The sequence below is a fragment of the Lygodium microphyllum genome, chromosome 1 (assembly GCF_053477565.2).
Source record: "Lygodium microphyllum isolate KBCC chromosome 1, Lygodium_microphyllum_v1.1.10, whole genome shotgun sequence".
Lineage (NCBI taxonomy): Eukaryota > Viridiplantae > Streptophyta > Polypodiopsida > Schizaeales > Lygodiaceae > Lygodium > Lygodium microphyllum.
The window spans coordinates 171,065,677-171,083,680 of NC_141135.1; the positions used below are offsets into that span (position 1 = coordinate 171,065,677).

The 18,004-nt window shown below is 42.2% G+C and overlaps 1 protein-coding gene across 1 annotated transcript in view; it reads left to right on the forward strand.

The window, feature by feature from the left end:
* The window catches only part of LOC148041975 (ER membrane protein complex subunit-like protein), a 106,209-nt gene that overhangs the window by 52,224 nt on the left and 35,981 nt on the right, over window positions 1-18,004 (forward strand). Inside the window, exon 6 of the mRNA XM_087684598.1 lies at window positions 1,176-1,234. Within this exon, the coding sequence (XP_087540724.1) occupies window positions 1,176-1,234 (59 nt within the window). The remainder of the gene's footprint in view (window positions 1-1,175; window positions 1,235-18,004) is intronic.

Sequence of the window (18,004 nt, forward strand, 5' to 3'; positions counted from 1 at the left end):
TTTACCAGATTTCAGCCTCCAACTGCTGTGTTTTGGTGACCAGCTTGCTGCCCTTCATTATTTAGCACTCTCTCATCTCCGATTGGTGGTCATAGCACTTAGGATCCGTCTCCGTGGGCATCACTCTCTGACATTGCATTGCTCTGCCTTGGAATGTACACTCTTACATTCATTTACAGCATTCATTCACTTCAGAGTTTCTTCTCTGTGTGTTTGTCTCTGTTTGAGTCTTTGTGTTTTAGTCTTGGTCGTACATGTTGTGTTTTTTGAGTGCAAACCCTAGCATATCTTCACATATTTTACTATAGGGGGGATTTTTCATTCAAGGTGTCATTAATATAATCTTCTTTTCTCTAAAAAGGATCGTCAACTGTAAAGGGGGAAAAGGCACACTATTGGACCCTATAGAGCTGTATGTTGCAATTCTGTGAATGCCCTTGGTGTGATGGTTGCCTGCTTGGTAAAGTTACTCAACAGGCACTTGGCATGGAATTCCACACAAAGACTTTGGCTATTAACCTGACATAAGTTTAAAATCTGAATGCTGCATATTCTGGGTGGGAAAGTTTAGCAAAGGCAAAGTGTTATGACATGTTTCACCTATGGTGCAGATATTGGCAAGCTGGAATGAGGGGCAAGGAAGGGTGGGGTGAGGCCTTTTCTTTTTTTTTTGGGGGGGGGGGGGGGGGGGGTTTGGATGGTGCAGCAACAGTCGGGAGAGGAGGGAATGTGAGAGGGGCAAGGGAGAAGAGGTGATGGGTCACAAGGGTGAGAAGGAAAAGGAGGCAGTTGGTGCCAAAGGAAGACAAGCATTGGAGGTGGGCAGAATGGTGTGAGAAGTGAGCTTAGTGAGGGAGGAGGTAGCAATGGTCGTGAAGACCAATTCACAGCAGTCAAATTGTAGCAAACCAGTGATAGGAGCTCATTGCTCATTGCACAGTTATTGAAAATGTTTATGAATTCCTCACTCTCTTATTTGTCATGGTGAGGTGCCATCTCGGCAAAGTCAACATGTTTGCTTTTGCAGTTTATGTAGGGATGGGTGAAAGGCGTGAGTTGTGCATTCATTGTTTTTCGTTTTCCCTTTTTTTTGGGTTTTCTTTTTCGGGGGGGGGGCGCGAAACATGAGGAACACTAAACTTGTTACTAAGTCTACTGTCTTCTTGAAATTTCAGCCAACCAAATGGGAATTTGACTCACTTATTGTACTCAAAAGTGGAGAGCAAGCAGTAAGGTATGCCATTATGTTTGAGGAATATTCTGTGGATCAAAAGAGACAACTGGTAAATGTTGTACTACTTTTAGTGTGTGAAAGCTTCAAAATTAAAATGGAGAGTATGGTTATAGTGGTTATGTTAGATTTCAAATAAAGAAGTGCTACAGTGGGAGGCTACATAGTGCTGTTTGCTCAGTCAGGTAGGATGAATTATAATTGAATGGTGGGTATGTTATGATATGCCATGACAGTCCATTGATGGTTTTATCTCTTTAATGTCTGTAATGATTGGATATGCTCATCTGTTCTATTTTGATCTTCTTTTCATGCCGAGCCTTGTAAGTTATACTACTCTCGAACACTTTTATGGACACTTGTTCCACACATAAGCCTAGATTTATCTGTCTCAACAAAGTTCCAATGTAAATCATCTACATAAGAGGCGTGTTTGCTATTAGTTTGCTGCAAGTATGCCCTGAATTTATTACACGAGTCCAGCGTAGGCTGAACTTCAAGTGTACAGTACAGGTGTTAGCTCTTGCTTTAATTGTAATGGGCAATAAATTCCATTCAATTACATTAACATCTAGCTTGCATTTTTACTGCTGTGGCACATTTGCAGATGCTAAACAAACAAATATCCTGTCTGTCTCAATTTTAGCTCCCTAGGATGCCGAAGTCCTACAAGGTGTACACATCTTTAACACCTTTACTGGATGCATGTTCAAAACAGAAGCAGTACATGTATTGGCTTATATGAAGTTGCATCATGTATGCCACCTTTTACGTGTTGGATACTTACCCCCTATGTGTGTGCACGTATATTAATCGGTGCGTGAGTGTGTTTGGGTTTGAACTCTTATTACACCACCTTGCAATTAATGATGGTCAAAGGCATAGGTGAAACTATTAGCCTTCCCTAACCTTTCTACTTTCAGAATCAGTAATTGACTGTCCTTCACCCTCTCACCCATGCTTTTTGGTCCAAATGTATTTGAGATTGTTGATTTTGTCAATTTAATAGGAACCAGATTACCACTTGCAAGAGTGTTGATCATGATCTATAATATGCCTATGACATTGTGTCGAGATTATCCTGTCTAGAGGGACTATAATGTCATCTTGGTGCCCTACATGCTGTGTACAAAGAGAGGGATCTCACTGTGAACCTAGGGAAGACCAAGATTATAGTACCTCCACTAGGTGAATTGCCACTTCAACACAGTAATTTGCTTCTAGGGCAATGTAATGGAGATTGCATCATTGCTTATTGTGGGACCATGGATTCACCTTCTCTAGATCCCATTTTTACTTGAAGAAGAGCTGCTGATGCTATTCTCACACAAGGGTTTGCAGCCTTTGCTTCCCTAGAGAGACAGTGCACTCAAATCCAATTCCAAGAGCTCAAGATAAACTTATGGCTTTTTGATCAGTAGTTAACCGTACAAATTCACATATACAACTGCTTTCTAGGGCCTTGCTCTTCACAACGGATATGGTAGAGGATGAAGAGATCACTGGTGTTTACGATTTCTAGAATGGTAGTGTTGGTACCACTTGTGATCTTGTGAGGGGAGCTTGCTGCTGCCTCTATGGTTGTTAAGGTTAGAACCAACCTTTCATGGATTAAAGGCAATGAACTTCAACTTGCAAGCACTTAATCTTAAAAATAGAAATTCAGCAATAGAAATACAAATCAAATATTGGAGGTAGAATGCTTGTGCGCCTTGGTTCTTGGACACACAGAAAGATTGGCCCCAAAGCCTCATGCCCCATGTGTTGTTCCTTTATCATTACTGAATTGCTAATACAATAGTACACTGATCTAGTGCAATTGAAACCAGCCTTCGGTGAACCAAAGTAAAGACAATAACTTGCAAGCACTTAATCTTAAAAACTGAAACTCAGCCACAATAAAATAAATCAAACAATGGAGCTAGAATGCACCTACATCTTGACACAAAGAAAGATTGAGCAAGCATGGTGCTCCTTCCGGTATTTCTTTATCATAAATGAATTATATGTGCAACTGCTGCTACTCAAAAAGCCTTAGCCCATTGACTCTTGAAAGTGAGCCCTCGGTAGACAGATTGAGTACAACTATTCCCAGATCTTCCGTGCTCTATCACCTGTTTCTGGATGCTCTCTCTGGCAAAGAACAAAGAATTAAGTGGTTCCTCAACAACATCACCTAGCCTGGGACAACTTTGATTTGATCAAAACAGCTATTGCCAAGCTTGAGACGGCCATCATCCAGCTCTAAATAGGAGGGAGGGCAAGAGAGCCATTCATAATGTAATGGTAAGATAAGGTTATATTACTCGGTGCCTCTACATATGAGCAAGTAGATACATGTAGTATATCGCATGTGGCCAATTTTTAGTGCCAACTCATTCATTCAGTTGCATCTATCCTTATCCTTTCATTTCTTAGGCCTAGTTCGTATACTCTAGCATCAAATATATTAATAATCCCCTTGTCATGGTTGATTGCCATTGTCATTAGAGATGCTTTGTGATTACGAAGATATTTTCTCCATGAGTTCCTATCATGCATACTGTCATGTGGTGCAACTATAGAGGTTTAAACAAAGTTATAATCATTTGAAGAGTGCTTTCTTGGCCACATCATATGGTAGTGAATGATGACCTTAATACATAATTAGTTTCAAAATAAAAGTGCAAGAGAACCAGTCACCCTAAACAAATTCTACATGTAGAGAATAAGTGCTCTATCCAATTCATTTTCTTAAGCATGACTTTTCAAAGCGCAAGAGACCTAATCACTCTTAACAAAATGTACATGTTTGCAGTGATTGTTTGTTGCGCTCTTATGTTGTTCATGTCATTTTTGAAGAGCGTGTTGCCCTTTCTTTTATGCTTTATCCACACTTACAACACACTTATGTGTCTCAAAGATTTTATCCTTTGTTTGTGTTAGGTTAGGGTTCAACAACACATACACACTCACACACACTAACAGTGAACAAGTGAACAACAAGAGAGGAGAGATTGCTGGAAGGTCACATCTACTATGTCAGAATGAATATGAAAGTACAATCCCTAAGGTACCAACCATCACACCTCTAAGAGGTGTTAACATGGGGAAAAAACCCTTCTCCAGCTAGAAGGTAAAAAGTGCCTGTGGATAAGGGAGCGTTTACACCTGTGAAGTCGAGAGTCTTGTGAAAGGCTTCAAATTTCTCTCTTGAGAGAGCTTTCGTAAACGAGGGTTGTCATGTCTGATAGCATCTAACTCATAGAAACATGAAACGGGGAACGGGGACGGGGACGGGGATGGGAACGCCAAACCTAGGGAACGGGGACGTGGGAATGGGAACGGCATTTAAAAAATCAAAATTCATGAAGTAAGTAGGAACGGGAACGCCAAACCTAGAGAAGGAAGAGAAGAAAGAGAAAGAAGAGAAAGAAGAAGAAGGAAGAGGTTGGAGGTGGAAGGAGCGTTCCCTGTCTGAAACGGGACAGGGAACGTTCCATCATTTGGAAACGCGATCCATGACGGATACATTCCGGGGACGGCGATTCCACGTGTCGGGGGGCCGTTCTGGCCGTTTCCTGTCACTATGATCTAACTAGTACCGTTCGATACTACTTTGGTATTAATTGGACTAATAAATCTTGGACTTACGTCCGATGAAGAAAATTATCCATATAATTTTAATGCCTATACTTAATGTTGGGACTCAAAACAATACACTTTAAACATTGAGAGACTTGATACTAGGAGTTTACTTATTAAGAGCTTGAGGATAGAGAGGATGGCCAATGGAGAGCTTGAAAGTGGAGTTAGGGTGGAGATATGGTGAAGGAGAGCTTGAGGGAGTGGGATTAGTGAGCTTGAGGATAGAGAGTTTGAGAATAGAGAGCTTGAAAGTTGAGCTTGAAATTAGAGAGGGCAAGAGAGGGAGAGAGTATATTGCTAGAGAGAGAGAGAGAGAGAGAGAGAGAGAGTGGGGGTACGTACAAGTGTGTTGTGGAGAGAATGCCTAAACAACACGTACAAATTACCCCAAAAGTGATCCCAAATGGTCACAAACAAGAACTTTGAAATAGTCAGACAGTTTTCATTGGACATGATTAGATGTGTCGTATTGGACAAGACAAATCGGACAAGTTGACTTTTCCGTCGGATGTGGACAACCAGGTTGTAAACACATCTACCAAATTGTCCTATGTAGGGATATAAATGAAGTCAATCCCCCTTGCATGGAGCCTTTCTTTGACATAATGATAATACACCTCAATGTGCTTAGTGCGATCATGAATAACTGGATTTCTCACTACTGCCATGGCACTATGACTATTAATAATGGATAGGAGTGGGTGACAACTATTCGACACTAAGATCAACCAAAAGGTGTCTGAGTCATACACATTTCAATGTAGCTGTAAATGATGCCCTATATTCAGCTTCATAGCTAGATGTGGCCATTGTAGATTGCTTCTTGCTCAGCCAAGAAATGCATGAATCACCAAGTATGAAACAATTGCCACTAGTGGACACCCTTGTGTCAAAACAACTAGTCTAATCAACTGTTTGTGAATGCATGCAATCAAAATGTAGTGCCTTTAGGATAAAAAAGATCCAATGTCTAAGTGCCTTTGAGATAATGAAAGAGACGTTTAACTGCTTGCCAATGTGTAGTACCAGGGTTGTGCATAAAGTGTGCCAACTGAGAGACCCCAAATTGAATATCCAGCTGTGTATTAGACAAATACAATAAACAACCAATAGCCTGTTGATAAAGAGAAGCATCAAAAGATTCTCTTGCATCCTCAAGTGTAAACGTATGGCCTGTCTCAACGGGAGTAGAGATACGTTTATAGTCTTGCATGTGAAAATGCTTAAGAAGTTGCACAATGTACTCAGATTGCTGCAAAATAATGCCCCTCTCAATTCTAGTAAATTGTATACCAAGATCGTAGTGCAAGTGGCCAAGATCTGTCACATCAAATGCATGTTGCAATTCGGGTTTTAAGGCTGAAATATGTGTCTCCCATCTTTGCGAACATAGAGTATGCTTTTAGTGTGTGAATTACTAAAGCCAAGAGCAATGAAGTATCCATGTATCTTCTCATACCATGCCCTAGGTGCTTGCTTTAAACCATAGAGGGCCTTATGCAAACGACACACTTTGCTTTCTGACCCTTTTTGAACAAAGCCAAGAGATTGAGTAACATAAACCTCCTTATGAAGATCACCATCTAAGAGTCTTTACAGCCAATTAATGCACATGCCAATCATAATGAGAAACCAAAGCCATGACACTACAAATGGTGATCATACGTAAAGTGGGTCCAAACATCTCATCATAGTCAATCCATATTGTTGGGCATATCCTTTGGCAACAAGATGTGCCTTGTAGCGATCAATGCTACCATTAGATCTATGTTTTAATTTGTAAACCCACTTAGTGTCTATAGCATGCTTGCCAGTAAGCAAGTCGCATAACTCCGATGTGCCATTTTTATCAATAGAGTTTAACTCTAATTGCATAGTTGCCATCCAATGTTCTTTTTGTAAAGCATCATGTAGAAAAATAGGTTTTTCATTGCATTCAGTAGCTACAACTGCTTGCGCAACCAAGTTACCTTGTGTATGGCCAGTGTCTGCTCTAGTTCTACCGGGAAGAGGAATGGGCTGTTTGCTGTCTTGTAATGTATCTAACAGCCGTCTAGGGATTGTGTTAGCTTCCCAAATAGCAGCCCTCTCATTGGCCACTTCATTATTAGCAATGCCTTGATCAATGGGCTAAAAATCAGGTTGCTGCTTAGCATATGTTTGTTGCTATAAATCCTCAATAGGTTGCTAAAAGCATAGTTGCCTTCGTACGTCGTACGGACAGGTTCATACGGTACAAAGGTACGGTACATATCCGTATGACTTTTTGGGCCTATTTGGGCCACGTCGCCTGCGCGTCATCGATCCCGCATCACACGTTTTCTCTACCCCCGCTCTTACTCCGCTTGCATGTGTGGCACTTTTTGGGGGGTGGGAAGCCTTGGATACCTCATTCCACCCCTTTTCCAGCCATGCACTCCCCTCCCCAGCCCTCTTTGGATTCCTTCTAGCTGGCAGCCCTCTCTTTGACCGTTGAGCCCTCTTTGACTGTTTGAACTTTGACCCTTCTCTCATCTACAAAAGGTGCTCCTCTCCTCCATGCTTTCACACCAATTCATAAAACACTTGTGATTTACCATTCTCATCTTCCTCTCTTGGATATGGATTCTTGAATGGACTTGTGATTTATCATTCTCGAATCTCACCTCCCATCCCCTCTTTCCCGCACCGTATCGAAGCATTTGCCATTCTCAAATCTCATCTCCCATCCTCTTGCTCTTTCAACTTTACCCCAACTCTCGGGCCTCTCAAGTCTCCCTCTCAACTCTCAAGAGTCGAGACTCAAGCATCTCTCTCTCTCTGTCTCTCTCTCGGGCCTCTTTTTCCGTCATCGGCACCATGACTCGTGAGAAGCATGAGGCCTTCAGTTTGCATGCGATCCATGTGGAGAGGAACACAAAGAAGTTCAACTCCTACCATTGGACATGCAAGTATTGCTGGAAGCGCTATACAAGTGGTGCAACTCGGCTTCTCCAACATCTTTCCAAGACGGGGAAGCAAGTTGCTCCATGCAAGGAGATTCCTCAAAACATTGCAGAGGAGATTCTCGCCAAGATGAGAGGGAGATCCACAAGAGGAGGAGGAAATGGCTTATCGGCACCAACTACTATGCCTACTAACGAGGAAGCGTTCAATGTGGGCGTATCTTTAACTGATGCAAGAGAGGCCTCTACCATTGGTGGGGGCTCCACATCCGCATCCGGCTCCAGTGAAAGACAAAGAGTGGAGGCTTATGCGGTGCCGGAGAGACAATCGTCTCTCTCTCAAGCTCCAGGTCATGTGCGTGGATCGGTTGCCTTTCTTAGAGAAAGGCAACGACTTGCAGACATTGAAATTGCACGTACGGTGATTGAGTGCAATCTTGCATTCAATGTCCTAAAGCAAGAGCAATGGAAGAAGATGGTAAAAGCCATTGCCAATGTGGGTCCATGTGAAGGATGGACCAGTGTCACATACAACGACATGAGGACGAGAAAGATTGATGAAGAGAAGGAGAGGATTGATGGAGCCCTTGATCCTGTTCGGGCCGCATGGATAAAATATGGTTGCTCCATTCTCACCGACGGATGGAGTGATCGTAAGAAATGGGGCATCATCAACATACTTGTCTCATATCCACTCGGCACTTACTTTTTGTGGGCCGTAGATACCGGTAAGAGGGGGAGAAAAATGATGGGTGCATTCATCTACCGCCACGTTGGACAAGCTATCATTGAGGTATACATTGCAATTTGCCTTTTAAATTTGTTTCACTTTCTTTCATTATGATAATACCATGATTCATAATTGAAATTTAATTTATACATAACTTGTAATTTGTAAATTGTGGTTGTAGGTGAGCCCCTTAAATGTGGTGCAAGTTGTTACCGACAATGCATCGAATTGTCGACGCATGGGCGGTTTGCTTGAGGCCAAGTTCCCTACGATTGTGTGGACTCCATGTGCAAGTCATTGTTTGGACTTGCTCATGGAGGACATTGGGAAGCTCAAGCGGGTGAAGAGGGTGGTCCGCAAAGCTACATCAATTGTCACATTATTCGCGTTAAAGATAAAGGTGCTTGTGATGTATCGTGAGCATAGCACACTGGAGTTAAAGAAGGCTTTTTCAATTCGCTTGGCTTACATGTGGTTATTGTTGGAGCGCCTTTATGAGGTGCGGTCCGCCTTGCGCTAGACAGTGGTTTCCACTCTATGGAATGAGTGGAATGAGCATGAGACAGAGGAGGCCAAAGCCATGCGCTTGTGCCTTAATGAGCAGTTTTGACAAAAAGTCTGTGCCATTGTCATTGTCGTGACTCCCTTTATAGGGTGTTATGTATGAGTGATTGCGAGGGGTCCACCATGGGCCTTCTCGTTCACTTCTTTAGAGGCGTTGGCGGAGACATGTGCTTGTACAATGATCACAGAGACACAACGTGCACATGTTTTAGAGATAGCAGAGAGGAGATGGGGGTGGATGCATAAGCCCATCCATGGTTTTGCCGCATTGGTACATTCGGCCTACAAGTCACCGACGGTCATGGATGATAGAGAGTTCTGTTCAGACCAGTTTGCTTATTTGACTAGTGTGGTAGCTGTGGATGACCACAATGCAGTGCTAGAGGAGCTAGGATGCTATGCAGATTAGAGAGGGCATGTGGCTTTTGCTTCTCCCACTTGTTGGATGAGAGAGTCACTTGTGAAGCCTTTATTTTGGTGGCAAAACTTTGGATACACACTGGAGTCCCTTCAGCCCTTAGCCATGAGGGTCCTTGCCTAGGATTGCTCTTTGAGTGCATGTGAGAGAAACTGGAGTGCCTGTTCTCTCATTCACACAAAGATTCGTAATTGGCTTAGTGCACGACGGTTAGAGCGGCTAGTCTATTGCTGCACTAACTTATGCATGATGAGAGCTATGATGAGCATGGGTAGTTCGAATCAGGTAAAGTTTAAACACTTAACCATAACATTTAAAATTTGTTGTTTTAACTTTTAAACTTTGAACTTTGAAGTTTAAACTTTATACTTTACAATTTAGACTTTAGCATTTACAATGATCAATCTTATGTGCATCACTGCATTGTGTAGGTGAATGTTGATACATTCAAGTTGACGGGCAACACTCTTTCGAGTATACATAAGGAGGTGGACGAGGAGGAGGAGATGATTTTTGCAGAGCTGTATAGAGAGCTTATAACAGCAAATACTCGTGACACTCGAAGTGAGCGTATTCGTGGGTGAGGAGTTTGAGTAGGTGGTAGCAGGGGCATGGTCATTCGACGCCCTCCATCATCGAGGAGGGGTGGTTCGAGTGGCTTGCAGACATATGTAAGGCAGGGCTCTAGTAGCTCACATCCTGTGCCTCACGATGACATCTCCCCCTTATCTACACGGCCGCCACCTAGGGAGCCATCATTTGATGATGATGGTAACCTCATCAGTGAGGATGAGTATGAGTGTGTCTCATCATTAGATGCCGAGGAGTCATCTTCAGACTCTCTTGATGAGTACTCAGATGGTTCTGATAATGATGATGATGATGATGATGGTAGTGATGCCTCATCATAGATTCATATGACATAGGTCTCTTTTTTTTTGTTGTATCAGATATACTAGATTGTAGTTGTATCGCATGTTTTGCGTAGCCCATGCGACCGCGATGGTCACCCTCATGTATTCATCTTATTATGTAATGAAATGGCTATTTTCACTTTAAACATGTATTCTATGATCTATCATTTAATGATTTATGATTTTTGTTATTTAAAAAATCATCTTAATTCTTTTCGTACTAATATTGTACCTTACCTTATAAAATCATAAGGTACCAATTAGTACGGTATTTTATCGTACCATACCATATCGTACCTTTCGTACTTGATAACTATGGCTGAAAGTGACCAAAATCAAGTGCACTTTACTGAAATAAATGTTGGGAATAAAGGCCCTTGTGCCTTTAAATGTGCTCGGGTGTGAACACACCCTTAGCACTTGTACTTACACATATATATCCATCTAAAAACCTAAAGGTACACACTTGTCATTGTACCTAAAATCGTGCACTCTCTCTCCTCTGCTTGTAACGTGGCAGCACTGACATCAGACACTGTACGGCTTAGCGACGACTCGCGAATGGGGCGATGGGTGGCAGTGGGGCAGCAACTGTTTGGACTGGTAACAATCAGCAGTCGCGACCATTCTAGCACAACTATCGACACGTGACGGGGTAGTTGCAGCGACGAACGACTGCAGCGCTGACGACAAAAGCAGGCAGCAGGTAGTGGATAGCGTGCGACGGGCAGCAGCTGACGGGCATCCAGCGGGCGCCTCTTTGGTAGGCACGACAGGTCATGGACCTGAACGGCCGTTGACCGGCAATTCTTCTCTTTTTTCTTTTTCAAAAAATTTGAGTTTGCTTTTACCTCCTCTTCTCCGGGTGTATGCGCGTGCAAGCACAGTGTGCAAATTTGTGCAGGTTTAGGCCCAGAAATTTGGGGCTTTTCTCGAATTTGGGGATCTCAACTCAAAATTGGACAATCTGACTCAGAAATTGCAAAGTCGGTGTACATTTGCCCAGGAATTTTGGGGTTTTTCACATTTTAGTGAAATTCTTTCAATTTCACTGAAATTGGTGCATGCAAGACTTGGAAAATTTGGGGATTTGTGCAGATTTGGTGCGAGCAAGATGCAACAGTCATATATGTCTCAGAAATTGCAGGAATTTGTGACATTTTGCCTCCGACATTTGGGGCTTTTCATGTACATTTATAAATTGGGCTGAAATTTACCCAATTTCTCGATATTGATGCATATTGGACCCTGTGTAACTTGGGCCTTTTGCAGTTTGGGCAAAATTTGTGCACCATTTGGTCATTCTATGTACATGTAGGTTCAATTCCACACAATTTGGACATCAATACTTGGTAAAATTTGGGGGTTTTACTGAAATTGCTCTATTTGGGCAAAATTTTCCTGTTTTATGCATGGCATAGAAAATGCAGATGTGTAATTGATGCTTTGAGTACAAATTTTTTTGGGGCTTTTGACCATTCATGCCAAATTTTATGCCCGTGGGTATATGTACAACAGAAATTGCAGCTAAAATTTGGGATTTCTCATGTAATGTGATGCATATGCCCTTGGAACAGCTGTAATCAGTTGTGGAATGCTATAGCACATGGTTTGGTGCTTCTGAAAATTTAATTACAGATCTGAAATCTGTGCTTCTACGTGGTCATTTATTGGTGGTTGATACTTGTTTGTACCTTGGTCACTCGGGTGACAGTTTTGGGCCTATATTTGCTGTTTTTTGGTCACATTTGGGCTGAGAATCATGGCTGGCAGCAATGACAGCAATAATCTGATGCACATGAAGAAGCTTGAAGGAGCACATAACTTTACAGTTTGGCAAAAACAGTGCTACAATATCCTGTTGCAAAAGAAGCAGGCAAAGCCGATCAAAACCAGGGGCAAAGCCTGTGGACATGGAATAGGAAGATTGGGATGAATTAAATGAGCTTGCACGCTCAACCATCGAGCTATCGATTTCTAATGCCTTGCAATTTAACATTGAAGGTTTGGATTCTGCATATGCTATATGGACTCGATTGGAAGAACTATATGCACAGAAGAGTGCTGCAAGCAAAGTGTATTGGCTGAAAAAGCTTATGGATTTGCGTATGAAAGAGGGTACAACAATGTCTACTTACTTGAGTGAGTTTAACTCCATTTTCAGCCAGCTTGTTGCCTTGAAGTTCTTGATTGATGAAGAATTTAAGGCTACGTTCTTGCTTTGCACTCTTCCAGAGAGTTGGGATACATTTAGGACTGCTATGAGCAATTCGAATGCGATTCTTTTGTATGCTGATGTAGAGAGTGCTCTGCTCATGGAAGAAATGAATCGGTAGAACAATGCATCTAGTAAGTCTTCTAGCGCTTTGTATACTAGGGACAGATCACAGCAGAAAGGCAAATCTGATAGCAAGGGATGCAATAAATCATGTGGCAAAGATGTTGAATGCCATCATTGTGGCAAGAAAGGTCATTTTGATGACATGCTGATTGCTGGTAGGGATACTCACCGCCTTGAACTCACTGAAGCAAAGTCTTTATGGCAACTTTGACATGAAGGATCTTGGTGATGCAAATTACATTCTTGGCATGCGAATTCTCAGAGATAGGTCGACAGGCTTGCTCTATCTATCTCGGCAGGAGTATATCTCCAAGGTTTTGCAACATTTCAATATGAAGGGGGGGAAAACAATTGGGGTTCCATTGCCTCCATATGTGAAACTCAGTGCAGAGGATAGCCCTATATCTGATGATGAGAAGGCTGAAATGACCAAGATACCATATGCTTCAGCTGTTGGCAGTTTGATGTATGCTATGGTTGCTACACGTCCTGACATTGCCTTTGCAGTGGGAGTGGTTAGCGGATACATGGCAACCCTTGGTAAGAAGCATTGGGATGCAGTGAAAGGTATTATGAGATGCCTCAAAGGCACAAAGGAGTTCTGCATCTGCTTTGGGAAGTAGAAGGCATCTGTTGTTGGCTTTACGGATGCAGACTGTGCTAGTCATGCGGATTGTAGAAAGTCCACTTTTGGGTATGTGTTTACTTTCATAGGAGAAGCAGTCTCTTGGATCTCCAGGCTGCAAAAGTGTGTTGCATTGTCTACTACAGAGGTAGAGTATGTGGCTGCCACCCACTGAGGCATGCAAGAAGGTTTTATGGCTTTCATGTCTGGTAGGAGAGCTTGGTATCTCAGAGTTACCTGTTCTCCATTGTGATAGTCAAAGTGCTATCATGCTAACACGGAATCCTATCTTTCATGCAAAGACAAAGCACATACAGGTGAAGTACCACTTCATTAGAGATGTACTTGATAGTAAGAGCATTGAGGGGGTTCACGAAACAGACAAAATTCAGGTACATCTACAACTTCTGTCTCATTTGAGCATATTACACACACTTCTGACTTCCCTTCCATCCCACCCTCTTTTATATCACACCTTGATCATCTCTCATCATCATTCCAAAATCTTGGATTATACTCCACATCTGCATCACACCCTAGGGGTTCGATCTACCATCTTCGTTCCTAGCACCTTTTCCTTCTCCACCCCATTCTCTACCTCTTTGCACCATGGTACTTCATTATGGGGAATGCCACCCTTTAACACAATGCCTCTCACCTTTCAGCAAATGAGTACACCCATCACTCCTGGGTCGACTGTGATGGGTATCCCTCTCACTATCCCCAACTTCACATCTCCCATGACCACTCATACGCAAGGGTTTCCAACCTTAGCTTATGGTGTCTCTTCATACTCTCCTTGGGTTACACCTACGTAGGGATTCCCATCTTGTGCTCCGCGTGTTCCCATCCCACCTCCTTGGGTTCGTCATGTGGCTACCATGCCCATGCCTAGTCAGCCCATCCCTACCTATGGATCCACGTTGCACACTATCTGCATGCCTGGTGGGCACTTTGGGGCCATTCCCAAGTGTACTCTACTCCCCCATCCTACCCCTACTACAACTTTTTCACACTATCCATCTCCGAGCACTACCACTCCTGTTGCAATGGCCAAGAATGCCTTCACGGATAAGACACATTTTAACAGGTCAAATTTCACTACTTGGTCGAATTTCATGCAACAAGTGCTTGAGTCTCAGTGTCTTTGGGACCTCGTCATTGGTCTAGAGCCTATGCCGGACCCTCGACTAGCTCACCCTGACTACATCCGTCAATGGAGAGTCCGCAATGCTATAGCCAATGTTGAGCTGATGCATGGATTACTTCCTCCTGCAGACCTTCTCACGAAGGGTCTTCGAGTAGAGCGGTTTGCTCATTGCCGATAGATGATGGGAGTTGGATAGATATATGTATTTTAGCTTTGTACATACCTAGACTTAGCTGATTCTTTTCTCCTCTTAGGACACATTGCCTTTAGGTGGGAGGTTGTTGGGAATAAAGGCCCTTGTGCCTTTAAATGTGCTTGGGTGTGAACACACCCTTAGCACTTGTACTTATACATATATATCTATCTAAAAACTTAAAGGTACACACTCGTCATTGTGCCTAAAATCGTGCACACTCTCTGCCCTGCTCACTCTCACTCTCTCTGTCTCTCCGCGCGTAAGGAACACCTACTGTGTCGATCTTCGTGCCTAACCCGTCACAACAATAAAGGCAATAAACTGTCAAATATGTCCATAGGCTCCACATTGGGCTGATTTTTGTAGTCCATGAAGGGTTGATCAGCATGTTTGGCGAATACCATATGTCTACTAACAAAAATCTTGTTGATGGAGGGTTGGTATAAGTGGTACCCTTTACTTTTTACAGTACAACCAATAAAAATGCATTTGATAGCCTCGTCTTTCAATCTATGCCTTTGTGACTGTGGCACCAAAGCATATGCAAAATAACAAAAGACAAATATGTGACACCATTGGTTTCTGGCCATTCTAAGCCTCATAAGGTGTATATTTAGTCAATGCTTTAGTTGGGATGCGATTCAGCACATACATTGGCAGCTTATTGTATGACAGCATATAACGTTTTATTTCCATCAAATCATGATTTTTTCTTTCAGCCACATGTTTTGTTGATGTGTGTAAGGCATAGTGCACTTATGGATAATGCCCCTTTAAGCCAAAAAAAGGGTTGAAATCCCATGACATATGTTCCCCACCTCGATTGGTATGTAGTGTAATCAGCTTGCATCCATTGCCATTTTTAGCCATGGCCAAGAATGATTCAAAGCATGTAAACACTTCGGATTTGTGCCTCAAAGAATATGCTCAACAATGATGATTCATGTCATCAGTGAAGGTAATATAGTACTAGTATCCTTCGATAGATATGACATGCATGGGCCCACAAACATCACTATGCACAAACTGTAATTTCTAATTAGCATGCGTAGAACCACACTTGGGAAATGAAGCACGATGCATTTTGCAAAGTACACAACTTTCACATACATTGTGAGTAGGTGCTTTCAACGGAGGGAGATGGAGCACCATATTTTTTGCTTTTTAGGTGAAGCAAAGTGCCATAATTCAGATGAACAACCAAGCATGCCATAACTTAGTCTCATCCACAAGGGTGGCATCAACTTGTAATGTATCCTCTGATGCTCTCCTCTCATATAAATCAAGCTAATAGACTCCATTGTAGGAAGTATCAGTGACAATGAGGCCATTCCCATCACTATAGTCATAGACACTCCATCGATCTATATGGAATTTAACCACACAACTAGCACATGTAATGGCTGAAGCTCATAGAAAAATTTCTTTATGCCTGGCATATACAAGATCTTTTTAAGTTGCAATAATGGGAATTTGACCAATGCCTTGAATTGCATACGAAGCATTGTTTGCACATACAACGGATCCCTCCTTTTGTACATTTGCATATTACAAGTTAGGAGAGGATGTTATTTGCTTAGAAGTGTTACTATCAAAATACCATGTGTTATATTTTTCAGCAACTAAAAGACCATACTCATGTGAAGAAGAATCATACGAACAATGCACAACAGAGACATAAGACTGACTTGCCAAATGTACGGTTGCATCCTTTGCATTTGCTGAGTTTTCAGCAACACTCATGCTTGATTGTTTCTTCTTTTCACTTGCCATCCTCTTTTTGCATTCTTCAATAATATGCACATTTTTCTTGCAATAATTGCGCATCTTTTTCTTAGCATCATCATCCTTGGTGCTTGAGGAGTCTAGAGAAGAAGTTGCTTTGCTTTATTATTTGAGTTTAAGGGGTGCCATGACTTTTCTTTATTTTTATGGCTAGCTGCAAATGCTTACTTGTCTATACTTATATTAGAGTGACTCAGCCTTGATCGCTCTTCTTGCAATAATAGTGATATCAACACATCAAATGTATATGCATTAACATCTCCTTTTGCAAGTAAATGAAGTGTAGTGGCAAAGCTCTAACAAGTATCAAGTAGGCCTTCCAAGATTGTAAATACAAGAGAGGCATCAAGAATTATTTTATCAATATTGGCAAGCGGCTTCATAATGTCCTTGACACGTGTAATGTATGCATCCATAGAATCAGCTTCTGTCATGTGTTCATTTCAAGCTGCTTACGTAAATAGGCTACATGAGCCTCATTGCATACTTGATACAATGAAGCAAGCTTATCCCAAGCATCCTTGGCCATTGTGCACGGCTGAATATGTGGGATTACTTGTCTCTTGCACAAAAGTGCAATCAAAGCATGAGCTTGGACATCGTGCCTATCCCATTTCAATTGATTTGCTGTGGGAGGTACAGGAGGAGCTAGAGTTGAAGATCCACTAGTGATAGTGGATGAGCTAGAAGAACCTGTAATATTCTATGTAGCCGGGTTTGCAGACCTAAATGAAAGACCTAGTGATCTTGAAGCTTTGGAGAACTCATGGGACTGCAAATATCTTTCAATATTTTTATAGATAGTAACTTCATTGACCACCATTGATTGGCTAATCAATCAAGTCAAATGGCAAGCAAGAAGGTTGAGCACCACATGAATCCAAATGCAGGCGTTAGATATTTATACTTGTTTTTAACAAAATAATTGATAAGGATTTGTGAAGACTTCCTAGCCATTAAGATTTTGCCTACATGAACATGCATGGCTGGTCAATGAGCAGTCAAGCGAGCGATGAAAGCTATTTGCTAGACATGTAGTGAACAGGTTGCACAAGGTGTCATGTTTCATGAATAGGCTGCATAGTAGATTGCCAACATAGATACACCATAAACAAGGAAGCCGAGTTCGAGACCCAATGACAGCTGCAACATTGGCGGCTTGCGAGCAAAGTGGTGGCTGTTGAGAGGTATGGCTTTGATACGACTGTTAGCTTAGGGTTCAAGAGCACACATACACTCACACACACTCATAGTGAACAAGTAAAGCGCAAGGGAGAGGAGAGTGCTGGAAGGTCACATCCACTATGTGAGAATGAATATGAAAGTACAATCCCTGAGGTACCAAGTACCATCCCACTAGGGGAAAAAATTCTTCTTAAGCTACAAGGTAAAAAGTGCTCATGAATAAGGGAGTGTTCACACTAGAACTTAGGAGAAAGATGATAAGTGTAACGGTATGTAGAACATACGGAATCTTCATACCATCATCTCAGATGTGC